At 41.8% G+C, this 27,935-nt stretch overlaps 1 protein-coding gene across 3 annotated transcripts in view; it reads right to left on the bottom strand.

Moving 5' to 3' along the window:
- Positions 1 to 2,035: 2,035 nt before the first annotated feature.
- BBX (BBX high mobility group box domain containing) overlaps positions 2,036 to 27,935 on the bottom strand; it is a 143,258-nt gene continuing 117,358 nt past the window's right edge. For 2 of the 3 annotated variants that reach the window (XM_086463562.1, XM_086463574.1), the window contains 6 exons: positions 27,336 to 27,474; positions 21,975 to 22,123; positions 13,602 to 13,691; positions 5,804 to 6,001; positions 4,932 to 5,124; positions 2,036 to 2,123 (listed from right to left, as the gene is read on the bottom strand). In XM_086463562.1, coding sequence (XP_086319688.1) covers positions 2,036 to 2,123; positions 4,932 to 5,124; positions 5,804 to 6,001; positions 13,602 to 13,691; positions 21,975 to 22,123; positions 27,336 to 27,474 — 857 coding nt within the window. The remainder of the gene's footprint in view (positions 2,124 to 4,931; positions 5,125 to 5,803; positions 6,002 to 13,601; positions 13,692 to 21,974; positions 22,124 to 27,335; positions 27,475 to 27,935) is intronic. The other variant, XM_086463568.1, reaches the window with a different exon arrangement.

Below are 27,935 nucleotides of genomic sequence, written 5' to 3' on the forward strand. Positions count from 1 at the left end.
AGTGGTCCAAAACTCCCAACAGCCACCTTGCTGTGACCCAACAGTTTTAAGTCTTTTAAGTTTTTCCTGTCTCATTAAAATAACTTATAAAACTTTAATAAAATCTTATTAAAAATACTGCCATAGGCTGCGATGGCATTCTAGGGGCTCTTAGTCATATATTCACCTGAATTTTTAAAAAGCCTTTTCACTGACTCATAGATTTTGTTGTTCTTATGTTGTTGTTCCCTTCTTCCAACACACGCATCCTCGATGGTGCTGTTCAGTGATACTTCCCCAGCTACCTGCCTTTTGTCAGACCTTTAATCCTTTGTTACAACTCGAGTGGTATGTTGTACACTGTTTCCTGACACTGAACCAAAGACTTTTACTTAACTACAACAATGCAAGGCTAAACCTAGCAAGCATTAAGAGACTTACTGTCCATATGGCTATTACATCAAATTAGTTACAAAATAACCCCAAAACATATTATCAATTCATCAAGTATAAATAAGAATGCCTGATAGAATGATGTAAACTCGCATAATTTAAAGACTTAATTCAAAGAACTTCAAACTCAATCTAATACTATCAAAAGTTCAGCCGGCATGACGAAGACTAATAGAAAATTATTGCTGGAGTCCAATTTGGTAAATTGTTGTGCTACAACGCAAAAAGTAGGGAAACATCTTGTGCTATAGAAGAAGTACCCTGTTGAATTTGTAGCTTTAGATCAATTACTAGTGATCGTTTTGCATCTATCGGTAGGAATCAATGCTTGGTTATACAATAGTGTAAGTCAAGATAGCAAAGATAACAGGTCAAGTGATACACTTGGCCTGCTTTTGGGATGCATTTATGAGAGCAAAACACAAAAATTCAACACAAGCAAAGACAGAAACTGGCAAATGGATCTGTTTGGTAATCTGAATTCAGTCAAACGTTACTCTTCGGTTGTAGTTTGCCTCTATACAACTCATCACTTTACCAACACAAGCTGTAATGGGCCCTTTAAGCACACTCTGAAGCTGATTTGGACTGTGCATAGTAACTACAACAATGCCAGTGTCTGTAAAATGTAAAAAGTATGTGTATTGGTGTACATGTATATCGAAAAGTCACGGTTTTAGGTTTTTCAGAACGGTGAAATAATACTAAGGTCACTTTTGAAAAACGCATTTGCAGTTTACAGGAAAGTTTCACCAAGTCGCTCAGATATCTATGCAAAAATAAAGGAACCCTTCAAGGCATGAAAGACAAGTCAATTAGCTGCAGTTATTTTCTTTTCCATACACCACTCGTTTTTCTAATGCACATCATCCTGGTTATTGAAAGCTAAATTAAAAAGAAACAAACCCAAACATAGCCTGTCAGAATTTTTCCCAGTAAACTCTACCACTCTGGTGGCAAATATAAAAGTGCAGAACATCTGGACCACGTGGCTGCCCAAACACCGCTAACAATGGTACATCTGTCCAGGCTGCCTTGAGTTCTCTGGAACAGGTTTTAAATTCATTCTACAATATAAACGTAGGCATAACCTATTAATATAAACCATCTTAGAACTTAAATCTTCATGTACAAAAATGACTAAGAATATCTAATAATAACTAGTGCAGTGCGTCAGTGTTTTTGTTGTTGGTTTTTTTTTTTTTTTTATTTTCATTTAGAATAACTAGGTATTATACGAAACTAGTTGCCGTACTCTCTGGTTGGTAAAAGAGATGCTGTGTGAGCTAACAGTAAAGGCAGCCTTTTTCACACCAACCACCTATGTACTGTTTAAAAGCCTTCAATAGAAAGCAAGCTCTAGGATCATTCCATTTCTGTTCATTAATAGACAATTAATATCACCCTCCTACATACTGGGTTCCGATTTGAGGACCTGGCCCAAGTTGCTAACGTCTGGCTTCCCGTGAATTCTGGGCCACTCAGAGCAATAAGCACTTGCTTGCAGTCTATAGTTGCCATCATATGGACTGACTAGCTTCCCTTGGTAAAGACAAGGCTAGGATATTAGGTAAAGCACAATGTTTTACAATAAAGTGGAGCTTCACTGGTCAGCGCAGGAAATAAGCACTGGAGCCTGAGACATTTCATTTGGCTGTCCGTCATGTGGGAGAGGTGTGGCCCTCTGACTTCTGCAAAAGAAGAAAAGAAAAGCCATCCATCATTATTTGGAGGATGGAGGTGCTTTTAGCAGACCAGAAAGGATGGAAAGCGTCACGTGATATGGTTTAACGTCTGATGTTACAGCACCGTAACTCCCTGCTGCTACATAATGCCCGCCCACGTATCGCTGTTACACCCTCTTTTTATAGGTACTCCTGCAACAGTCACATAGTATCCTGAGGACAGCCTGCAACACAATGCAAAGTCAGGCAAAACCAAGACGTGACAGTATTTGACTACACAAAACAAAACACACGGCTGAAGAGTAAGTTAAGGGTGCACAAGCACTGTTACTCATTTTGTAAGGGAGTGGCTTCAGCCCTCAGAAGCAGAGAGTGCAGCTCGTGTGGCAACAGAAGGTAAATGCACAGAGGCACAGATCACGTTAATGAGAGTCAATAGCCAGCTTTTAAGCAATACGGAAATACACTCCTCAGCAGAGCTGCACATTGGGATCACTCCAAGTTTTATGGCTTAACACTTCATCAGCCCAGCACAACATCTCTTTCATTACTACAGCAGCGTTAATTTACAAATGATGCCCTGGCACAGGGTATCATAAAAATAAACTGCACCAAAATTACGTGCTGCAAATCAATCATTATAGCAGATGGACTTGGGAGAGCTCCTCTGCAGCTTGTCTGTTAAAATACATATACAAAGCACGTCACCAACTGTTATCTAATCTCACAAGTCAGGTTCTATTTTTGTTACAGTATGTGTCATTTGCAGCAACGAAAATTTGGGGCCCACTTCTTACTTACACAAGGGCCACCTTACCTCACTCTGGCACAGCTAAGACCCCAGCAGAAACGGAGGTACCAACGTGCTTTGCACAACCGGAGCGCAATGAAGTGGCCTTGGCAAAAAACGGAGCTCAGGCTGACAGTGCTTACCCAGGGCGTGCACAAGGTAAACAAAGCTGAACAGCAGCCTTCAAATGAAAACCACACTGCTACTTCTACACAAGCTCTAATCACAGTTAAAAAGGAGTCTGGCTGCAATGGCCCAAGGCTCTGTGAAATTATTTAATAATTAAAGTCAGACACTGAAGAACACATCAAGCAAAACCTCTAATGCTGTTCTTTTCGTTTCCGGCTATTTACAAATAAAGTAGTGAGCTGCAAAAGGTAACAAACAGTCGACAGGGTAGAAAATAGAGAAGCACCTAGCCCATCAGATTTAGGTTTCTGTTTTGCAAGAGACACGTCTAAGTTTCTACTAGGAAAGAGTCCTCGCCAGTTCTAACTTCTGCCTGGGCTGAGAACAAGCTGGAATTGCAACAGTTGCTGGACATTTGCCAGTCTGGTGTTTTCAGGCCTCATGGAAGGCAATGCCTTGCTCTAGCTGCATGATGAGATGACAAAAGGTGGGACTAAGGAAGACCCAAACAGAAGGCTACATAAAACATTAGCTCACTTCAATAAGTACAAGAGGACAAGGACTCTTAGAGGAACAAAGAGGGAAAAACCACAGCGAAGCGAATCCTGTTGCTCTTGTGCAATTCTGGTCAGTGTTAGTGGAAATCAACAAAACCACAAGGGTGTGAATGAAAGCAGAGCTTAGCATAGCACTTCCTCAAGACTCACTTCGTGGCTTCTAACCGCAGAAGATGACAGAAACGAGTGTAGCCTTTTGCTGTCCTGATAGCAGACACTTGTTCTGCAAAGCTGGGAGGAAAGGCCAGGCTGATCGCACTGTGGAAACACTTTCCACTCAAAACAGCGTTGCTTAAGCAAGACAACAGCTTCTGAAGAGAACAGCTAGCAGGCTGGGTTCAGTTGACATTTTTTCCTGTAGGGCCCCTGAGCTTCTAAAAAGACTTTCAATGTTTGATGCACAGCCTGAACACACCGGACCGGGTTTGTTGCTGGCGGCCACGAGATCAACCGTAAACTGAGTTTGTGAACAGTTTCACCAACAGCTGCATTGTGGAGTTTCTTAGGCAGCCAGCAATCTGTCAAATGCCATTTGCAGAGGCTGCGATGGTTTCAAACTGTCCCAGCATGGTTCCTCACTGACTTCTACTGCAGTAAAGGGTGGGATTTCATCTCCAAAAAGCTGCAGCATCGAAGAACAACAGTGGATGATTAAGAGCCAAGGAGGATTTGCTGTCATTGGTCTCCTCCCATTGTAAGTCTAGAATGCAGAATGTGACCATGCTGAACTGACCCAACAGCCCTAAGTAAGCTGCACATGATCTGTGTGGACTGTCTATTCACAACTGAGAGGACCAACCCAAACTAATGTGGCTTTCCATCACCCAGAGCTGTTCTGCCCCATGCCATTCTGCAGATGCTTTGCCTCCTACACAGCAAAGCACAAGAATAAAAATGACAAGTTAGTTTTCTTCAGCCATGTTCAGCATAACAACTTCAGCTGAAGTTATATGAAATTCTCTCCACAGTCTCAGGCCACTGAAAAATGCAAATCAACATGCAACAGCTACCTGAATCTGCCATCATCTGACAAATGGTTTCTGATAATTAGAAACTCTCGATCATTAGGATCTCAAGGAACATATGAACCTTTATGTACAAGAATTGGTACATAAGCTTACCAGGGAGGATCATTTTACTGACTACTGAAATAGATTACATTGTCATTTAGACAAAGACTTAACGCTACTAAGCAAGTGGCTTAAAACAGACATTCATAGAAAGCTGTGGAAGAGAAAACACAGGCCAAATTAAACAGTCTGCAATTCATATGCTTTCTGAGCAAGCTGGCAGCCACATTCTATTCGCTTAGACAACATGGGGAAAAGAAAAACATACCTGTGTACATTTTCCATGGCTGCTACTTCTGCCAGAGCAGCTAAGCTAAAAAATGCAGACACCGCTGGCATATCTGATGTAATACTATGATTTTCTTCTGTTTCTGCATTTCTGGAGCATTCACTGTTGCAATCTGTTTCTGCACTTGATGTTTTTTGAAGAGTACTTTGTGGCAGCTCTTTTGGCTTCTCCTCTGCAATAAAACAAAGTTAAGCTTGCAAATCTATCCCTTAAATTCCCAGCAGCCCAGACATACTGACTAGTCTGGTGTTAACAGAATCACTACCTTTAGGACTTCGATTTTGCAAACCTAATCTGATACATGCTGTAACCTCCTCCGACCCAGGCTATTGGCAGAAGCACAGTACTAAGGTTTATGAAGTTGTTTACTGGTTTTGCATTCAACTGAGCTTCATCTTTTAGGTCAGGCAAGAAAGCTTTTGTGTACGTTTTAGATACAGAAGTCCTGAAAGATTATCTTAACCGCAGAGGACTTCTGCAAGGACTGTGGCATTGATTGTCATATTATGGAATTCATTTTTACATCCACTAACTAGGTGCAGTGTAATTCTTCGTTGAACTGGAAACAAATTACGGAAGGTAGCTGTTTTCCCTTTATCTCTGTATCAGCTCTCAGTTCTTAGGGAGAAATATCCAGGGAGGGAAGACAGATCTGGGCATTCAAACGAGAAGTTGGCCATTATGGATGCGGTGATTTCCCAGTTGAGTGACACCTATATTTTAAAGAATGACCTTTCTAAGTAGGTAAGAAAACAAGCTAACTGAAAAATACTTCCCTGATAGGTTGCTTGTACTCCCAAACCTTCTACAACCATTGAGTTTTAACGAAATTTAAACTCCAATTTCCTTACCCAGTGTCCCTCCTGCTGGTGACACTCGACCATCTGCTGTTCGGACAAGATGCGTGATCTTAGTTTTCCTTGCTTTCCTTTTCTGGCTGCCAACTAAAGGCTCATGCATCATTGCTGGCTCTGGAGTGTTTAGGGCAGATAGAGAAATTTTATTCTTCCAGGCAGACTCACTGGAATTCCTGTCTTCTGAGAGTATGGCTGAAAGAGGATAAAAAAAAGCAGCTGTACATGTAGAATAATTCACCTACTAGAGATGCTCGTTTACCATTTTCTATCCATCTGCATAAAGCCTTCCCTCACAGGTACTCAGAGCATAACCCATGGCAAGATACGATCCAAAATGCTGCAGAGGTTTGCAGAATACTAGCATCAGCTCTTCGAGATACCCAGGAAAGTTCAAGTTTCTGATATTGGCGAAGGAAAACTGTGAGACGGGCAGTAGCACTTCAGTAGGAGCAGGTTATGAAACAGTCTGTACAAAACACTCTGCAACAGAAGATGCCAGCAACTAGCTAAGAGACAAAATGTATTTAAGGAACACTAATGGTCCTCACATAAGCCTATCTTAGCTCACAGACGGACTCACAAGCAGCATTCAGGAATTTCTGACTAACCCCCAGTCTTCCCTCTATAGTCACTCTACGTCGTCTCCTCTAAGCAGAGGGAAATACTGCCTTTTACAAAACAATAAACAGTAAACAGCACCCAAAAGGCAGCAAATGCAAAAGCAGAACTGGATCACAGTCAAAGATTGCTGAAGAGAGAAAGTAAGCATGAGATAAAATACCATGACGAAAAAACTGCCTACATAAAGTCAGAGAGTGAGAAAGGAACAGTCTGAATCTTTCTCAACAGTACAAGTGTTGGCGTTTCAAAGTAGCCTTCTGCCCTGAACTGGAATGTGATCACAAATTTTCACCTGACCGGCGAGTCGCTTTAATCTTGTTCATGAAGAAATTGCTCAGACAGGAATCACAAAATGTATTTAAGCTTCCGAAGTCTAAGATCAGTATGTAGTCAGTTGTCTGTAATTTCCACTCATTTAATAAGCCATACTGCTGATACCATAGGGCACCACTAGTCCATAAATTCAATCTGTGACATCTTTTTTTCCTCCTATGATAAAAGTACTATAAGGCCTACCCCATCTGTGATCACCATAAGCTAGGGTTAGAAAGAGACCACAGGTAGCAAAAGGGAATACCCAAGTAATTTCTTACAGAGATTTCTTGCCTGTCTAATCTATTTCGAAATTGGGAGCACTCATGGCATCTACACTAAGTCCTTAGGGTACTTTTTCCCAGTGCACTGCCATCCTGAATGATTATGTATTTTTTTCCTAATGCCTGCACCTCATCTCCCCTGCTGCATTTTCAACTTGTTAGTTTCTTTACTACCTGTCAGGTTGTACCCCATCTCTTTGCAACAGCCCTTTATATATTTCACAGCTGTTTCTGCATCTACAGTTAGCTTTCTCTACCCCACGATTTCTTTCATCTTTCTTCCCATTTTAAGGATATGTTTAAGACCCATTTATTCACTTTCAGGGGTGGCAGGACCAGCAGAAATTACACACAGAACTCAAGCTGGAGTGCGAACAACTGCTCTTTCAGAAGGGCTAAACACTGAGTAAGACTAGCCTCCTACACTGAGACTGGTTGTGTCATGCAGGAGCATCCAACCCATAAACCATGCACAATAGCCAAGCAGTCTGCACGGACTTTGCTCTCTTTCATTTTACTGTGTATTTACTTTATTTATTGTTTGTTCTGTAGATTTAATGAGCTTCCTATTCAAAGATATGGCTCTAATATAACCTCTATCTTTTCCTAGCTTTTTTAACTGTTAACTGTGCGAGGATGTGGGCTGAGCGAAGAGAATAGCTGTAACATTTTATTTTGTTAGCTGTTGCTGTTTGCTCTATTGTTTTAAGCGGGAAGGGCACTTTTAATGTTTTATGGCAGAAAAATACAAACAGATCTAGTACCTATGGCGTAAAAAAACATTTGGTAATGTTCCAAACCTTAATTCATTTATGTTCTTAATTCACCTTCGCATCTTCTCCTGTAAAACATTTTTGAACTGGTGCACGCTCCTTATTTTGGAAAAAAACACAACCTCAATTAGCTTTTCTCGGTGTTTAGCAACAGCTGCTAACCTTTCCAGAGCAGAGCTATAATGTAAAATCTATTTTTTTGTAAAGAGAGCAACAGAAATCACAAGAAAAGATCTGCTCTGTAACAGTCCAATTAAGTAGAAGCGCCAGTGACTGCAAATGTGACTTTCAAATAACTCAACCGGGCTAATAGTGAGATGTTCAGATAAGTTTACTGCGCTGAGACTAAAATCTTAATTGGAATGTATAATTAAACGGGCAGCTTTCTCTCTAGATTTCTTATTTAGGAATTCATAAGCGCTGATTATGTATTAATGTAATGGTTAGGTTGTAGTCCAACACTTTGTTAATTCTGATTTGGGGATTTTCTCTAATTAGACAGTGCTTTGACAGTGCTCTTTAATTCTAGTTTGATTGAGTTTATAATGGCTTTTTTTTTTACATTTAATAAAAATATTAAGACATGATTTCAAACAATAAACAACATACAATAGCAAGAAATTTGACTTGGTATGTTTTTAATTAAATGCGTTATATATTACAAGCCATGTCAGGTCATTAAAAATTAACTTGATTGGTCAACATAATAGACAGTTCTTTTTACATTTGTTTTCTTTCTCATACTGGATGTGTCAAAACGCTCAAGAAATTAAAGATAAGAAAAAACATCGGAAGAGGCAATAACTATTACAGACGTAAGAAAGTGTATACGATGGAGTGTTTGACTCAGAAATAGCAGAAGGTGGCTGAAAAACTCAGGATGCAGAAAGTATATTCCATCTCCATGTTTCAAGGTTTTTCAACCCTTGAAATACGACTTGAGAATCCTCTATTTTTTTCTTCTCCATCTCTAAAGAATGCTCTTTATCATTTCATCATAACATCGCTGCCATATAGTTTTGAAGAAGGAAGGACTAAACAATGAATATTTTTTTGTGGGCAGGTGGGTGGGTGGAGGGTGGGTGTTGAAAGGAAGAGCTTTTTTCTTCTCCAGCAGTCTTAGTGGATATTGGGATAAGAAATCACTTCATTGGCTTCTTTACAGATTATTATTCAAGCAGACATAAACCCTAACTTGGAGGAAATCACACAAAGGCTTCACTCACAAGACCCTTTGCACTGAACTCCAGAGGAGAAAGGAGTCCATGCTTCAACCGCTGTATAGCTAAGCTGGGTGCTAACAAGGGTCCTCCTCAACCTCCTTCAAGAGGAGCAGCATCCCATTGGTTTCAACTGGAAAAGGTATACCCATACAGATGCTACAAACCAGGACTTGATTTTGCTGTGCAGAAAGGACAGGGCTAAACAAGTTTAATTCCTTGTATTTTTCTTTAATAATTTCTTTAATCTATTTCACATCCCTTCTGTTCCCACACAGTCACAGAATCACAGAATCATTTTGGTTGGAAAAGACCTTTAAGATCATCAGGTCCAACCATTATCCCAACACTACCAAGCCCACCACTACAACATGTCCCTAAGCACCACATCTATATGTCTCTTAAAAACCTCCAGGGATGGTGACTCCACCACCTCCCTGGGCAGCCTGTTCCAATGCTTGACCACTCTTTCAGTAAAGAATTTTTTCCTAATATCCAATCCAAATCTCCCCTGGCGCAGCTTGAGGCCATTACTTCTTGTCCTGTCACTAGTCACTTGGGAGAAGAGACCAACACCGGCCTCACTACAGTCCTGTGTTCAAGAGCTGTCCCAGCTAATTTTCAGGAGAATACTAGAAAAGAAATGAGGTTCTGCAGCTACTGTGCAGTCCTGCACACAGGTATGTACATGGCTAGCTTTCCACGTGACAGCAGCACATGCAGAACTACAGGGCTATTTTTGCAAGCAGAATTGAGCACATGATACAAAGATGTGGGCCTTTTGGCATGCTTACACCAGTGACAAAAACGACTTTGAGAGAAAACCACCTAGGGCTCTATGCCAGATGGTTTCCTGAGCTAGATTTGTTAAACATTAGCATGGTCAGTTGCCCTGTTCCGCAGGCACACAGAGTATGTGTGGTCTTATCTCCCCCCATCTTCGTGAACAGGAAGAATTAAGTCAATTGGGCTGACTGCGCATACCACAGAAGAAGATAAGCTTTTCAGACTGAACTCCAGCAAGACACGGACAGATTTAAAAGCATTTCTTCAGCGATGCCTATCTGTGTTGAGAGAGAGCTGCAGAAGTTTAACAACTTTTAGTGGAAAATGAAAGCTCTGTGGGTCTAAGCACGCTGGTATCACGAAGAAAAGGTGGGCTGTAATGCTTTAATGGTCTTTATGAAGTTAAAAAGGGGAAGCCTAGCAAGGCAAAGCTTCAAGTCACCAGGGCCTGGGGAACCACTTCACCAAGGAATTGACGCCAAACACTCTGACCTACACGCTGGTGGAAATTCCAGCTCTTCTGACAACAGGATGCTGCTGCTGCAATACTGCTCATGGGGTCAGGCAGCACATGGAGCTGCAGTAAGGGCTGGGGACTAACAAGCAGAGATACACCAGCTGACAAAGCAGCAGATGGTCAAGCCAGGTGTATGGAACAGCTGCCTGGATGGGAAACTCTGCTGCATGAGCCTATGCTGACCCAGCCCTCTTCCAGCCTGGATGGATGCCAAAGGCACAGTGGCACAGAGCTGCTGGCTCCCTCTGGGCTGCAGGCCCCACACAACAGGGCTTTCTCAGCAAGGAAAAAAATAAATAAAAAGGTCATCCTGCTATTTTTCTGCACTTTCTGTTCTTAAACGTATGTGCTAAGGCCCGACAGAGTGATGTGAGTGTGGGAGAGCTCATGGAGGATCAGTAGTACGCAGTTAGCTCTAGCAGCCACAGGAGACAGGGCTCCTTCACAAATCAGCTAGCGTTGAGACTGGTGTACAAGTTCATCTCCTATTCCCCCCTTCTGGTGCAAATGCCAGCACTGCATCTGGTTGTTACACAAACCATGCCAGAGCCCTCACCAGTGCTCACTAAGTGTACCTGCAAGGAGTCAAAGGTTGTGACTTACCCCTTGTTATTTAGATATGCTTCCCACCAGAAAGCCTTGACAGTGTGGCAGAAAATAAATCTCTCATCTGAGTGGTGTTCAACCTCCCCGAACAGGGGTGGGTCCAGCTGTGCTTCTATCAGCCTTCCCAAGGAAGTGACACACCTCTTAACATACTCAGTTGCATTACTGTGTGCTCTCTGCCTGAAGGAGCAGGGCTTGCAGCGTGTCCACTGGTATTTTACTGGGCTGTATCTATCTCTATAAACACCTATATCTATAAACACTCATAATATGGTGATTCGCACTGGTGATGCTGTATACGATGTGGTCACACGGAATCAAAATTCACTCAGCTACTCAAACCAGAGACAGACTCAAACAACATGATCCAATCACGTCAAAATATGCCTTTACTGTACTTTTCTTCATTCAAAACACGGACGCACACAGGCACACACACTTTTCAAGATGACAAAACATGAATCCAGCATGATCTCTGCTCATAGCAACCCTTCCAAGTGTCTCCTCTCCAGCTATAACAATATAAAAGCTCCTTCCTCCAGCAAAATTAGCTCTGTAAAAACCAAAACTACACATTATAGACTTGCGACTCACCACAAGTATAGACTAGCCACAAAAAGGGGCTGACATTTTCATTTAGTGTGTGATTCACTAAATCCTTGTACATTTGAACTGAAATGAAGATGCTGTGACTCCCAGCTTGAATGCTGCAGAACATGGGACAGTAGAGTCAAAGAATCTAGGGCCACACTGCCTAGGCACTGAGGAAAGGATGAAGTTACGTAGGCAGCACATGATGGCGAGGCTGTACACCGCCTGCCAAGGCCAGACCCACACTGCACTTTGCTGATCAACGTTTTGCTTTCAGTATCACTACATGGGACGCTTAAGAGCGGGCAAGACCCCAGATTATTTTTCCCTTTGTAAGTCAGAGAAAATGCAGTTTCCCACCAATATATATCTCCACTCTCTTTCCTTTGATGATCTCTACGTGGGCTGTGTAAGACTGGTAAGTTCCTCGTGTCTTCACTTCAGACTTGGGAGGAACTTCGCAAACTGGCCCTACTCCAGCAAATGCACAGACACATCTTTAATGTTTAGACATGATGACATTATTCACATGCTTAACTTCCAAGGACATGCCTCTGTGTTGTGCTGGAACAACGCCAGGGTACTCAACACTTGCCAGGCTTGAATCTTTGATCATAGTGCACACTTCACTTCATATCAAAACAGATTGGTTTCTTTTAATCAAATGGAGGTTTTGACATTTTGTTTAGCCACATTTTATATCTGCAGATTTTAAGGTATTTATATTTTTTCCCTCTATCCTGTATTAAACACTTTCTGTTTCTTTTCCCACAGGAGAATTTAAACACTCATTTTTCTTACTCATTTGTCTACACGGCCTATTAATAATTCAGGAATAAAAATCTCAATGGCACCCAATAAAAGCTATGTTAATGTATGATGCCTTTTTCACACCAGCATGGAAGCAAGACAGTTACTTCTCGTAAGCAACTCCCACATCATGTTTGTAGTACAAATACGACAAAACAGAGCAAGTAATTTCAAAATATTTGCACCATTGAATGCAGCAGAGCTGGCAGAGCCTACGTGGGAAAACGGTGTATGTGCATCACAGAGGACAGAAAACACAGCATCGGGAAAGGAGAGGAAATGACACTGCAAAGCCTTAGGGAAAGATATTAAGCATAAAGGTAGCTGGGGGAACTGGAGATGGGGTTAGTCATTCTATTATCTTAGAGATGGATACGGATGAGAGAAAAAAAATAATTGAAGAAATCCATGGAGCTACCTAACTAAGCAGAACCAGAGAGGCTCTTCTACACTGTAGGGATAATGTGGGTAAGAACTCCATTGCAGAAGGGCTAAGGAACAGCCTGGATGTGATTTGGGTAGTATGGGCAACATGACCACCAAAGAAAAAAAGACAAAAAAGGGGGCCCAGGGAAGCAGGCTAAAGTATAATCCTGCACCTACTGTATACATGAAAATGCCCCTCGGACTTGTCAGTATGTAGGTGTGCTACCGGACACAGCAAGACCAGGACCTAACTTAAAATACTCTTGAAGTTATCTTTAATCTGAGGAGAACAGAAAGCTGGTTAAGATTTCTACAGAGGGAGGGTTGGTTTAGGTTAGTATTTCTGAGATCTGGTGCAGAAACAAACTCTTACATCCTGACCAGCTGCAGTCTGCAAAGTTCTAGACAGCGGGAAGTCACAGTGAGAGGAGACAGGGACACGGATAAATGCTCTGGCAAAGGGATAAATAGTAAGGTCTCTGATATAGAAGGGATGGAGGTAAGAGCAATCAAAGGACTAAAGAGCTATGAGCTGCGGAAGATAAAAGAGTTCAGGATCAATTGCAGAATTGCCCTTACTTTGTCAGCTCTGCTGCTGCATGGTATCTGGAGCAGGCAAACTGTAATTAAGGGACATGCCGATTAAAAACAAAACAGCATCATATCAGAATAAGGTAATATGATCAACTGGAGCCAGGAGTTAATGGAATCAAAGCAGACAGGGTAATAAGGGACCAAAGCAATCAAAGACTAGAGAACTGAGTAGCCTCTGTCTAGAAGCATTTCCCCAAGACTGAATTGAGAGAGAAGGCAGCCCAATACCTTAACTAAGTAATGCACCAGTACCTGTGTCCGGAACATTAAGCTTCTCCTTTCTGTGCTTACATTTGCTGACAATTTTGTGGAATAAGTTCTTTTTCTGAGACTGGAATGAACCTACAGACAACATTAATAATACATACTTTTAATTAGCAGTTTTAAAAAGAGTTCAACAGTCACAGTATGTACTATACAATCTCCCCTTCCACTAATACAGGATGATATCTCATGGGGAAGCACAAAACCTGACCTTCTGCCAGAATGGACTTTGGAGGCTTTCAGCAGGCTGTACTTCAACCCATCAGCTCCCAATGCTTAAGTGCATACAAAGCATTTCGGAGAATGACGACCTTAGGAAAGCTTAGCCATACAATAAAACCAGGGTTTTGCTTGCTTGTTTGAAGATATGCTCTCTTTTGCACGTGTACTGGGTTTGGCTGGAAAGGAGTAAACTTTCCTTATAGCAGCCTGGATGGTGATGTGTTTTAGACCAGTGACCAAAACAGCGTTGGTAGCCCATCAATATTTCAGTTACTGCTGAACAGTGTTTATAGAGCATCAAGATCTCTCTTTCTCACTCTGCTACCCTAGCGAGTAAGCTGAGGGTGCGCAAGAGGCTGGGAGAGGACATAGTTGGGACAGCTGACCCACGCTGTCCAAGAGGTGTTTCATACCATATAATGCCAAGCTTAGCTACAAAACTGTGGGGCAGGGAGAGAGGGCGGGCAGGGAGTTTTTTCCAAAGTAGTCATTGCTCAGAGACTGGTTGGCCATTGGTTTGTCAGTGGCAAGCGCTGGCTTTTGCATCACTTGTTTCCTCAACGCCTCCCCTGCCCCAGCACTTATAAAATTGTCTTTATTTTGACCCATGAGGTTTTTTTCTTGCTTTTGCCCTTCCAGTTCTCTCCCCCATCCCACTAGTGGAGAGTGAGCAGCGATTTACTTACCAGCCAGGGCCAACCCACCACAGCATGCAAGAGTTACCTTTGCCTTTTTGGTGGCCAGAAATGAGTTTATACTAAGTGCAGAAGTAAAAGCTCCGAGGAGAGGAAGGTGAGGTTATGCCCAGCTCATGGTATCATTCCTACTTCGATAGCAGAGTCTTTATTACTAGTGGTCAGAAGGCACTTATGTGACATCAGACCACAAAGTATGCCACTAGCAGAGGTTATCAAGATGCTATCCTTTGTCTCACTAATGGAGTAAACAGTGATACAACAGCAACACAGACAGAACAGACCAAAGATATCACAGATGCATACAGATGCATAATCTCTACACTGCAAAGCCATTTTTCTGGAGTTACTTTTCAGAAACTGCACTTTAAAATCTTACTTCCAAAGATACAGCAGGCAAGCAAGTTTTCAGGCCAGCTCAGTACAGATTGGCCCAAACAGAAATGAGATGCACTGCAGATGACAAGACGGCTTACAGCCTAACAAGAGGGTGTCCTTCCCATTTGCAGCTGACTTGGAACAGGATTCTACCCACCACAAATACCAGCCTCTCCACTCCTCCTCATCCTTAAGAGGAACCAGACACACACACTAGCTACCAAGACACAACTGCAACCATGCAGTAATACATTATTGTGCATCTGCAGTTTGCCATCACTGACTCTGTATGTAAGGAAAGAAGGATCTAGTCTTATGAGGGAAAACCCTCATACACACTAGGCTGTTTGAATAATATTGAAAATTACTGAGAAAGTTAAGATCCAGCCAGAAACAGGCACAGAAACCTTAAGACTTGGCACATGTTTGCTTTGTAGTTCACTGCTGCTTGTTTTTTATTTATGAAGAAATCAAAATTTTGAGGAAAGATTAATAATCTCCCCAAAAATCTGGAAGTCGAATAACAAACCAAATAAAGTCCAAGTGAGACACCATCTTAGGCAACATCAGCTTGAATCTGAATAGCTTCACTAGAACTTATGTATAGAAAATATCAGAAAGTTCAATAGAAGAGGCCATACTCACTCAAACTAATTCAAGTGTTGTTCTGCAAATTTTACAATAGCTTTCTGAGTATCATGGAGTTGGATAAGCAGTTTAGTGTCAGTGCAACAAAAATGCAAAACAAAGAATAAAAAAGCTCAGGCAGGTTGAGGGAAAGCCTAAGTGAAAAAAATGAGCTTTTCTGAAGCCTAAGGTCAAACACTTCATCCACATCAACAGAGACAAGTCTTCCCACAACAGTTCCACAAGATGACAGAGGCAGAGGTATACAACTAGATGATTCTTATGACATCTTTATTTTTTTTTTAATTAGCAAATTAGTGATTTTTGCAGGTGTGTCCTAGGTTACAGTGTAAAATGTGCCAAAAGGAAAAAAAAAAAAAAAAGGTATTCTATTACCATCTTCAGGAGCTGTTGAGACCAGGTGGGGTGATGCTCCCTGCCTCCCCCCTCTGGACTATCTCCTGTTACTGGGCACAACAATGCCTTATCGCCTGACCCATCGATAACTCCCTCCTGGACTATCTCCTGTTAATGGCCCATCAAGGAACTGCCTCACGACTCCCCATCCCATTGTGAGATGCTCCGCCCGGGGGGAAGGAGCCAAGCAGTCCATGCCAAATAAAAACGGAGATCTCGAACACCCTAGCAGCCTTCTTCCACTGGATTCCCAGAGGAGCTTTTCCCCCCACTGGAGTTCCAGAGGACAAGAGCTACCTACCTACCACTGGACCTTCGGAGGAAGACCAGACTCTTTTACCTGATCGCTGCTTCAACAGAACTACATCCATCACTTCAGGAGGACTGCAGCCAGCATCTTATCGGACTGCTACTGCCACCCTAACAGGGTGTCAGGTTGTATTTCTGACTCTGTCAGTGTAAACCAGTGGGTTGTTTGTTTTTCCCTGCCTTGTGTTATATAGATATATATTAGTAAAGAACTGTTATTCCTATTCCCCATATCTTTGTCTGAAGGCCTGTTAATTTCAAAATTATAATAATTTGGAGGGAGGGGGGTTGCACTTTCCATTTCAAGGGAGACTCCTGCCTTCCTCCCCAGACACCTGTCTTTCAAACCAAGACAAGGTGCTTGTAATAAGCAACATATTATGTAGCATCACAGAAGTCTCCATTTCTACTGTTTAACCTGCACCCCACAGACCATTTAGATCAGAAAAACTCACAAAACGATGACAAGCACTGCGTGAAGAAGGAAATCAATGTCTTTCATCTCTTTTCTACCATCCAAGGCACCTTTGTCATAATCTTGTTATCTGCTACATGTAGGGTACTCCAAGGCACATGCCACTTGCATGTAAAATTTTGTTCCCAAATGGAAAATCCAAGGATATTGACTTCAGTGGGGTCAAAAGAGAAGCTGCCTTTTCATAACAAAACTTCCAATTTCCTTCCCTTTTAGCTGTTATTGCTGTGAGACAGTGCTCATTGACACTTCAATATCCTTTGGCCATAAATGCAGTAAAAGAGAAGATGGGCTAATGGCTAAATAGGTCAACATGTCATACTCAGACCTGAGAATTTAACTTCTGACTCAACAGAACCTTCATCCATATTCCCTGACTGAACTACTTAAGAGTGAACTAGAGGATATGCCCACTGTCCTCTGTGAAAAGCCAAACTACAATCAGTCTGACACTTACACATACAAACTGTCTAGTATTTACTATCTGGTGGCTCTTTGAAAATGACCACATCCCATCCTGCCTTTAGATTAAGGCCTAAGACAATGAACTGCCAAATACAGAATCTTTGCATGGCATATTCAGGTATGAAACCCAGAGGTTTTTGTTTAATAGAAATTAACTGAACTAAACCAATATGGAGAAGGCAAAATATAGTCTGGACCGGAGAGGACATCTGCATGTAGGAATGGCTGAAGAAAGGGGCATTCTTGAGATCATGTGCTGGTTTTGGCTAGGATAGAGTTAATATCCCTACTCAGCTTCTCACTAGATGGTGCCCCAGGGGCACAGTTTGGACACACCCATGCAGGAGTTTTCAGGATGGATGGCTTCGCTACACCTGTTTCATGGGTACAGCAGGCAAGTGCTCCCAGACTTCAAACAAATGCCACTCGTTAACATTCAATCCAGAGTCATGACTCAAAAAACTAGCTAACCTAAAAGGCTTGCTGTTAGGCAGTGGATCCTGGACGTGATTTCCTACAGAAAGCTGAAAAAAACCCTACCTTTTAATATTAATTTACTTGCTATTGTTATACAGCCATCTGCCCAGTGTCAAGTAAGTCCTTTCCTCCTGCTAACCATTCTCTATTGGAAATATTCCTCATGGGTCTTCCTTTCCTTAGCACTTCAGCAGTTGCCACAGGACTTAACCACCTGCTAATCCCTAGCTTGTCCATTGTGGTCACTGAGGGGGGTATGGATTTCCTCTTGGGAATACTTGGTATGGCCAACAGCAGCTGCTCAGGGAAGCAGCAGGCAAGAAAAGGAACCACCATACATAATGAACCATAACTGCATTTCCTCCACATTTCTGGGCATATGCCCCCTCTGCTCTCACAAAGTTCCCTACTTTAAAGGGCCTGATCAAATAGAGAACACTTCAACATGACTGTAAGAAAACCAGGGAAAACAGGTTTGTCCGGGCATTTCTGCACCTCTCAGGAGGAATATGCTGTATTTTTAGGTCATGATCTTTGGAACATTACAGCATGCAATCTCCAGGCATTTGAATGCTTTGAACCGAGACCCCCCCCCCCCCCCCCCGAGCTAAGACAGAGGAATGCCACAAAGAAGCATCCGTTTTCAGCTGATGCTTTATTTCTAGTCCTAGAGGCCACAGACAAAAAAAAAAGTAGACAATCCCTTTCCCCAATAAAAGCAGACTACACACTCCCCTCTTTTCCTTCCCAAAATGAAAGCTTTAGTGAAGTGCTTAGTGTATAAGTGAGCATTTCTTCACAGCACAAGACAGAAATAATGACTATGCCTGTTGCTCACTTTTGCATACAAGCAGATTAGTGACTCACTGCAGACTGCTGACTTCTGTGTGGTGGGATGTTTTGGCACATATGCCGTGGGAAAGAAGAAAAAAATAAATCAGTCACAGCTCCAGCAAATGTCGGAGCAGGCCATCTGCACGGATTCAGTATAGTTGTATTTTTGAGCAGTTTTCTGACACTGTTATTGTATATCCCTGTTCAAAATGCTTGAGGTAGAATTTGCCAAAGCGTTATGGCTTGTTCAATCCTGTTCCCACTGAAGAAAGCCTCTCATTAATTTGGACAATTTAGAAAGCTCTGTGGAAAAACCTGCTCTCATTTAAGAAAGTTCAAATTTTCCCTTATACGTGTGGATTTGAAACAGCTTTCACATTACAGAGTTTTTCAGGTGTTTTTATATGAAAAGAACTGTCTGAAGCGACGACTGGACATGACAAGCACAATGGAAGTAGTCAGTGGGCACTGTCCCACTCATTTTCCACTTAGGAGTAGGAAAACATCCTGACAATCCTGGCTGTTTGGGTTAGGTAGCAGATCAGGCCTCTTGTAGGTACGAGTTAATGACATTTGACAGAAAATCAATCTGTCATCATTTAGTCCAAAATAAAACATATTAAGGCATACAGCCCTTGTGTGTGTGCGGGGGGGAACACCCCAAAACCAACAAACAAAAACATTTCTCCATTTTTATTCACCTAACATCCCAAGGAAGTTTTGGTGTGCAGCACTCCAACCTATTTTCCAAGTTTTAAATGTAATTTAGTAGGCACTGATCTGTAGACTGCAAAAATTAAGTACTTATGATCCTGCACACGCGCATTCAGAAAAAACAGGGAATGATTTTAAAGAGTGCTTACTAAACCTACTCCTAGTGATTATTGTCTGTTGTTTGGAAACATCCAAAAGCTCCAACAACTAGTAGGCACTGTTTGTGCTGGACATCTCTTATAATTACCTTACAGACACTGACAACCCCAAGGAAGAGTAAAGCCGCAGCAACAACTCCACACAACACAGTAATGCAGAGCACAGCAAAGCACAGTTAAGGTCTACTACATCCAAACACAGCCACACCCATAAGACTACATTGACCCTTCATGGTTCATGCTCATCACATTGCAAGAATAAGATGTTACTTTTGTTTCATTCTGATGGTTTAAAAAACCCATTGTGATTCAAAAAACCCCAGAACCATTCCAAACCAAGCTCTATCATTTCGCACAATATGCCATTTTCATTTCCCGCAATACTTGCAGGAGCCTGGTATGCAGACCTGTATGCGTAACACCTTTGTGGAGGTCAGTATTTTCTGTCTTTGGACTCGTCACAGTTCACAGGCAAGCCAACAGCAAGACAAGGCCGAACGGCCTGTCAGTACACCACAAATTAGAATGAGGATATTAATGAATATCTGGCTCAGCTGCAACAGTTTCCCTGCTAAGCTAGTAAGCTTGCTTGTATGCAATTGGTTCAGGTCTTTTCAAATCCACAACTCACATCCTAATTTTAAACATCCTAACAAAATAAAACAAATTAAAATCAACCCATTGCCATGGAATATTTACTCTTCAGCAATTTTTCTTTTCCAAAAGAAAAATGGTTTGTCAGAAAGTTTTTCAGCTACCTCTTGAGAGCTGAACTTCACTCTTTGGGGAGCTGGAATGACTGACAGAAGCTGACAGCTGACCCAGCTAACTTGAGTGAATTCAACATTTGTTGAAATTAAGAGCAGATATCACTAGCTCAGTCTGGATTTAGTTTCAGGGCTGCAGTTGGATGTTCACTACAGAAACAGCAGTGTCACTATCAGATATTCCTGCCCCGGGGCTGCTTGTTGCAACCCCACAGCTCAGTTGGTGGAAAAGTTCATGTGACTGTTTACCATCTGCTTCATCGAAAAGTCAGCTGGCTGAGTTTAAAGAGCCCTTATTGTCAGCTAGAGGCAAATGCTCTGTGGCCTCCTCCGCAGGGCTGTGCCAAAACTACTTATATCAGGCTTGTAACCTGCCTGTAGTTATGTTTCTGACCTCCCCTTGAGACACGGCCGAATATATTCCAAAGCTTTTTAAGTGATGCAAACAAGGATAAAAATTAAGTTCTCGCGTATGAACCTAGTCAAAAGCAGAATGCAGTTCTGGGCTACCTGACTTGACGTAGCATTCTAGTGTGCTGTTCCCAAACAACGTAAGGCCTGCAAAATGTCTAGACATACAGACACTTCAACAGGTAAATACTGTAGTGAGAAATTCAAAGAGCTGCTACTACAACTGCCAGATCACGGTACATGAGGAAATCTTGTTCCCAATAGTTGTTGCTTAATTAACCACTATATTATCATACTGTAAAGCAATTTATTCATGCTCATTGATGAAGTTCTATCAAATACATATCATAAAAAAATGAAAGGCATTTGAAGTCAGAACTCACTTGGTATTAGCACAAGTCTAATTTTACAAAAGTGACTGTTCCACATCTAATTACATAAATACAAAAATCAATACCAAAATTGCCATGCACTAGGAAAGAACAGCTGCTCAATCCTGCATACTGTAATGTGATTATTTGTGAAGCATTCAAAAGGCATAGATCTAATCCAGGGTCACCTGGCTAAAATAGCTGTATTAGATCTGAAAACCTGTCAGTCAGTGAAACTACCATAGTAGCAGAAAAGGAAGCCAGCTTCACATTGCGAACTGTGCATAACGAGGATTCTTTTGAGCATCCTTTTGTCTTGTAGAATTACTGGTACATCATTCCTTCAGTTTGTGATGCTTCTGTACTGTATGTATGCATCAGTATTTCTGCCACAGTCTAAAAGTAGTTTTCCCTACCATATTCTCACTCCTCTACCACCTCTGTGTCACAGGCTGTCTGTAAATAAAACAGCCAAATGTGCAATGAGTTTCTCCTTCGAAGAGCCTCAGCAATGGAGCTGGGTATGGAATTGGTTTTCCTGTCCTCTACACTTTTTCTATCACGTCAGGGCATTTTTGCTCCAAACTGATGATACTTGAAATCTTGAAACATCTCTGCTATCTTGTGTTTTAATTTATAAAGCCTAAAGTTACAGTGAAATGCAAACTGGCATAAAACTACATTTTGAAAAACGTCAAAATGTAACCTTTTGATCGTCTGCCATTTTTTTCCCCCTTTTCTCCAGGGAACACTTGTCAAATGCACTTACCTCACAAATATTCACATTTTTAATAAATTTGCTTGCTATGAGGAATATATTTCAATGTACAAACTAACCAGTTCTACTCAGCACGAAAATCAGGAGTCAAAGAGTACAGCCTGCAAACTAACCCAGGTAAGAATCAACTAACTTCAGTGCTAGAATAATGTTTTCTTTGACTTCACACTTTTCACATATAACAGTAAAGTAAGAACACATAAATTCCTGAGCTTATCATAGCATTGCTGTTGCTTAAGAACGTATTGCACGTGGTAATTTACCTTTGCTGGATTTTGGTTGTTCAGATGAGCCGCTTCCAATCTTTCTCTTTTTCCTTGGAACAGCTGAATTTTTCCTGTCAAAGGTAATAGGACTGTATTGAGGGAGGCTGTTGAATTTCTTTTCAAATTCTTCTTCCAACTTTGCTAAGCTAAAGGGGAAACAAAACCAACCCAATTAAACATAACTCTGTTTCCGGAGGAAAAAAAATACATTGTTTAGGAGCATGTGCGTATATATACATATCTATCTACGTAGAGAGAGGGGGAAAGAGGTAAGTGTACACACATGGCAAACATCAAACTAGTATATATTAACCCAGCTCTGCGATGAGAATCTCAAAGATGAGATCCCTCTAGCTTCTGCATTTGTAACTCAGTAAAAACTGATTGCATTAGTTGCACATATTAAAACCAGAAAAATTAAGTAAATCCGTGTCATACTGGTGACATTTATCTCTGCTGCACAGATTCATACAGGAGATTTGTCTGTTCTGTGAGAGGAATAAAAAAAAGACAATGAAACCAGTAAACAAACAAACCAATAAAATAACTTCACATAAAAGTCCTTACACCAGTATGAAAACAGTAACAATTCAAACCAGAAGAAAAATGTCAAACTATTCAGTCTTCTGGGGATACTCTAAAACCTGATGCTTTGGGGGTGGAATTAGCTTTGTATTTGTTCTGGGGGATTGTATTTTCTCCCCTCGTATTTTATTAGTTGTGACATGAAAAATGCAACTAGCTTACACTTTTGAAACCCAACATGCCTCATACTTCAGCCTAACCCCAGTGACTGCAACTAGATTACCTACAACTCAAGAAATCCACAGACAGCGTATTATTGTTCCTAATAGCCAGATGAAAAAAACAAACCACTCAAACAGGACGGTATGGCATGGCATTTCTGGCTGTAATGACTATGCCGGCTTGCATAAGCACTCTGTTCCAGCAAATTTTTGCAGCCAGGCAGGAGCATAGGAAGGAACTGTATTTTAATAAAAGGCAGTGTGCACAGCTAGGCAGATTATAAATAGCACTGTCAATGACAGCGGAATAATGACATTTTCTACTCGTCTTTAATTCTGTTTGCTGTGGAAAACCTGAACTTGACAAAAGTTGGCATGACTGTTGGAGGGATGGCCCTTACACACTGCACACTTGGAAACATCACAAGAAAGATGGCATTTCTCTCTGCTCTCTGAAGCAGCACTTCAAACTGCATTTTGAAAGCTCTGGTACACAGAATGATACTTCATTTTCTCTCTGTAATTATTACTTCTTTTGGTAAGTAATCTTCCATCTTCAAATATACCCTTGGCTCTTGGCAGACTGAATGCATAGATGGGTTTGGGTTTTTTTTAGGGTTTTTTTTTGTGTGTGGGTGTGCATGCATGTTTCGTTTTGTTTCTAAACAAAGATATCTGACATTAGTGGTGCTCAGTACTACTACCTTTCTCTTCCATGCCGATGTTCCTTGACAACCACAAAACAAGCTGGTTCTCTTCTCTGACAGCTGTCACGCAATTCCATCCTCTGCCCCAGCTCCTCTCCCACTGCCTATTGCCAGCTGCCCCAAGGACATATGAGGAGCTGCAGCTCTAATTAGGAAGGCCCAACCCTGAGAGCAGATGAGCTGCAATCCTGGCTAGTAATTTACAGCTTGTGCAACACAGAGGCAGTGCAGAGTGCTGCTATCACTACGTAAGCGACTAATTATTTTAAAAAAAAAAAAAAAAAAATCATTCACATTGTCATGAATTTTCAGAGCATCTCACAAGCCTGGTTAGACACGCGTAGCTGAGCTGAGGTCTTTGTGCTGTACAGCCTAGTCCTGCCAGGAGACACAGGCAGAGCACTCCTTGACAAAGGACTGAGCTGCACATGGACAAAGCACACCTGATGGGGACCATCAGGGAAGTGTGGGCAACTACTGATGGGGAAGGTAAGAGGACACGGGGAAAAAGAAAAAATTCCAAAGGGGTGAGGACCCTCCCCCTTACACACACACACACAAAATGAGGCTAAAAGGTGATGCTGAAGGGAGCAGAAAAAGTTAAAGAGCAAGTACATGTAAAACCAGCTCTTCAAGTAGCCAGAAGAGCAGGCAGTGCAATGAATAGTTATAACAGATACCTTCTCCAGCACTTACGGTCCACAAATCACCAATTCTGCCTTTACATAGAGTTCACTAAATAATATTCATTAATTACATGATTGATTCAAGCAAAAGGAAACGGACAGAAGTTGTGCCAGGAAAAGGGGCAGACAACGCAAAAAGAGTACAGGGATCTCGTCAGGTCACACAAAGGGAAAATTAGAAAGGCAAAAGCCCAACTAGAACACAATTTGGCCACTGTAGTGACTGATAACAAAAAAATTTTCTACAAATACATTAACAACAAAAAGAGAGCCAAGAAGAATCTCCATCCTCTGTTGGATGCAGAGGGGAACATGGTCAACAAGGATAAGGAAAAGGCTGAGGTACTTAATGCCTTTTTTGCCTCAGTCTTCAATAGTCAGACAAGCTATCCTCAAGGTAATCAGCCCCCTGAGCTGGAAGACAGGGACGGAGAGCAGAATAAACCCCCTGTAATTCAGCAGGAAGCAGTTAAAGACCTGCTTTGCCACCTGGACATCCACAACTCTATGAGGCTGGACAGGATCCACCCGAGAGTACTGAGGGAACTGGCAGAGGAGCTGGCCAAACCACTCTCCATCATTTATCAGAAGTCCAGGTCAACACAGGAGGTCCCAGACAACTGAAGGCTTGTCGATGTGAGACTCATCTACAAGAAGGGCCGAAGGAGGATCCTGTCAGCCTGACTGTGGTACCGGGGGAAGATTATGGAACGGTTCACTTTGAGAGCACTCACACGGCAGGTGCAGGACAACCAGGGACTCAGGCCCAGCCAGCATGGCTTCATGAAAGGCAAGTCCTATTTGACCAACCTGATCTCCTCCTATGACCAGGTGACATGCCTAGTCAATGAGGGGAAGGCTGTGGATGTCATCTACCTGGACTTTAGTAAAGCCTTTGACAGAGTCTCCCACAGCATTCTGCTAGGAAAGCTGGCGGCTCATGGCCTAGACAGGTGCACTCTTCGCTGGGTCAAAAACTGGCTGGACAGCTGAGCACAGAGAGTGGTGGTGAATGGAGGTAAATCCAGCTGGTGGCCAGTCACAAGCGGTGTCCCCAAGGGCTCAATATTGGGACCAGTCTTGTTTAATATCTTTATTAACGACCTGGATGAGGGGATTGAGTGCTCCCTCAGTAAGTTTGCAGATGACACTAAAGTGGGTGGGAGTGTTGATCTGTTTGAGGGTAGGAAGGCTCTGCAGAGGGACCTGGACAGGCTGGATCGATGGGCCGAGTCCCAGTTGTATGAGGTTTAACAAGGCCAAGTGCTGCGTCCTGCACTTGGGTCACAACAACCCCATGCAGCGCTACAGGCTTGGGGGTGAGTGGCTGGAGAGCTGCCCGGCAGAAAAGGACCTGGGGATGCTGGTTGACAGCTGGCTGAACATGAGCCAGCAGTGTGCCCAGGTGGCCAAGGCGGCCAACAGTATCCCGGCCTGTATCAGAAATAGCGTGGCCAGCAGGAGTAGGGAGGTGATCGTGCCCCTGTACTCAGCACTGGTGAGGCCGCACCTTGAGTACTGTGTGCAGTTTTGGGCCCCTCACTGCAAGAAAGACATTGCGGTGCTAGAGTGTGTCCAGAGAAGGGCAACGAAGCTGGTGAAGCATCTGGAGAACAGGTCTTATGAGGAGCAGCTGAGGGAACTGGGGTTGTTTGGTCCGGAGAAGAGGAGTCTGAGGGGAGACCTCATCGCTCTCTACAGCTACCTGGAAGGAGGTTGTAGTGAGGTGGGGATTGGTCTCTTCTCCCAAGTCACAAGCGATAGGACGAGGAAATGGCCTCAAGTTGCACCAGGGGAGGTTTAGATTGAACATTAGGAAAAATTTCTTTACTGAAAGAGTGGTCAAACATTGGAACAAGCTGCCCAGGGAAGTGGTGGAGTCACCATCCCTGGAGGTGTTCAAAAAACATGTAGATATGGCAATTCGGGACATGGTTTAGTGGGCATGGTGGTATTAGGTCAATGGTTGGACTTGATGATCTTAAGGGTCTTTTCCAGCCTAAGTGATTCCATGATTCTAAGACTGGCAAATATGTATTTTCCCCATCCAGTCAGTTGATGACAGTAGCAGAGTAGTTGTTGAATGAATTAATTATTTACACAATTTGCCTAGCTAATTTGAATAAATAATTTGTAACTACATTTTTTTTGGCTAGGAGATGCATTCAGTTTTCACATCATTAGTTGCGGAAAGTTTTCAATCTTTCAATTTAAATTTAAAAAATATTTAAAAAACTTATACACGGTGCACTGAAAATACAAGAAGTGTTCCATCAATTTTTCTTGACTATTCCAAGCAAACAAGACCTGAAGATTTTAATCAGTTTAGTCTCTTTGATGTAAAGTGAGTTGCAGCTAAATTTCACATAGACTAGGTTATAAAAAAAGGCTACCACAAGCCTGCACAAAGGAAACGTATTACAATTTTAAGTATGCAGTGTGGAAATTCTCCTCCTTTTTAATTCATTTTCACCTTCCGAATTCAGGTAATTGGAAGTCTTCAAGAATTCGCAATTTAAGTATGAATGGCTAAGCAGATTCAACAGCTATGCCTGCAATTAAATAAACTTGTAATACTCTGACAAGAAATTGTATTTATATACTAGAAAATTAATTCTGTGTAGCCTTGCTAAATTTTAATGCATTTGTAATCACTAACTATTCTTCCAATATATTTAATTTCTTCACAGTCTACATGAACAATTTAAATATCTTGTCCCTATAATGGAAAAATTATATATTTATCATAATTATTTGCCAATTTTAGAACATTGTTTACTCTTCCTCTGTAAGCAATCTCTCCAAGCGGGCAAAGAGATCTGTTCTTTCTAGTCTAATTCTGTTTATGATGATTGAACACCTCCACAGAACTTTAAATACTGCTTGTGAAGTGCTCTGAAAATATAAGTAACCCTCTTCACCACCTCTTGAGCAGGTAAATATTGCACAGATTTTCAGAACTGAACAAATAACGTTATTCAAATGTGTTTACAGTAGTGTAAATCATAAAAGTTCTCAAAGGAATTACTTTGGTATATAAACAACAGGTATCTAGAGAATGACTCAGCCCAGTGGCATTTGTAATCTTCAGTAATTCTGTCTAACTGTGATCACTTTGGGTGTTGGACAGAGTTCACTTAGCTGCAATGAGGAGGACTCACTCTTAAGTTACCAGGCTGACCTAACTAAAACATTGAACAGTGTCAAGCTGCAACTTACCCAAAAACAAACTCCTCCTTTGGCTTAGGCTTTTTCAGTTTTTTGTTCCCACTTGTCCCACTTTGGGAAAAAGCCCAGTTTTCTTCATTCCAGCATCCTTCATGATCTGAGGAGTTGCCTTTTCCTGAGCTTCTTTTGCCTGGGATGAAGGCAGAAAATTGTTTCTCATCTTTAGAAAAACGTGCCAAAACTTTTCCTCAAAAGGAATTTGTGTACCCATTCAGTACTGCAATTTATGAAGCTTGACCTTCTTGAAATAAAAAAAAAAAAAAAAAAATTTCATTTATTTATTTTAAACCAGATAATGATGATACTGGCAACTATTACCCCCTGCCCTCTGGTTTTTATACTACCTCTGAAGTCAGGATCTCTCGAGGTATAAAGGAAGAGAAAGAGATTAGTAGATTTACAGTAATGAACTTCCCCAAATTACAAACATATTTTTCTTTTCTAGCTGTTGTAATTACATATATAACACATTTCAAGACATCTCACTGACAGCGTCCAGAACTTACTTCACATTTATCTTTCCACAAGGTAAAGGGTTCTCACTCACCACCTATAGCAAAACTAAGAACCAACACAGAAGCACTGAACATT

The sequence above is a fragment of the Leptosomus discolor genome, chromosome 1, assembly GCF_034619465.1.
Source record: "Leptosomus discolor isolate bLepDis1 chromosome 1, bLepDis1.hap2, whole genome shotgun sequence".
In the NCBI taxonomy this organism is placed as follows: domain Eukaryota; kingdom Metazoa; phylum Chordata; class Aves; order Leptosomiformes; family Leptosomidae; genus Leptosomus; species Leptosomus discolor.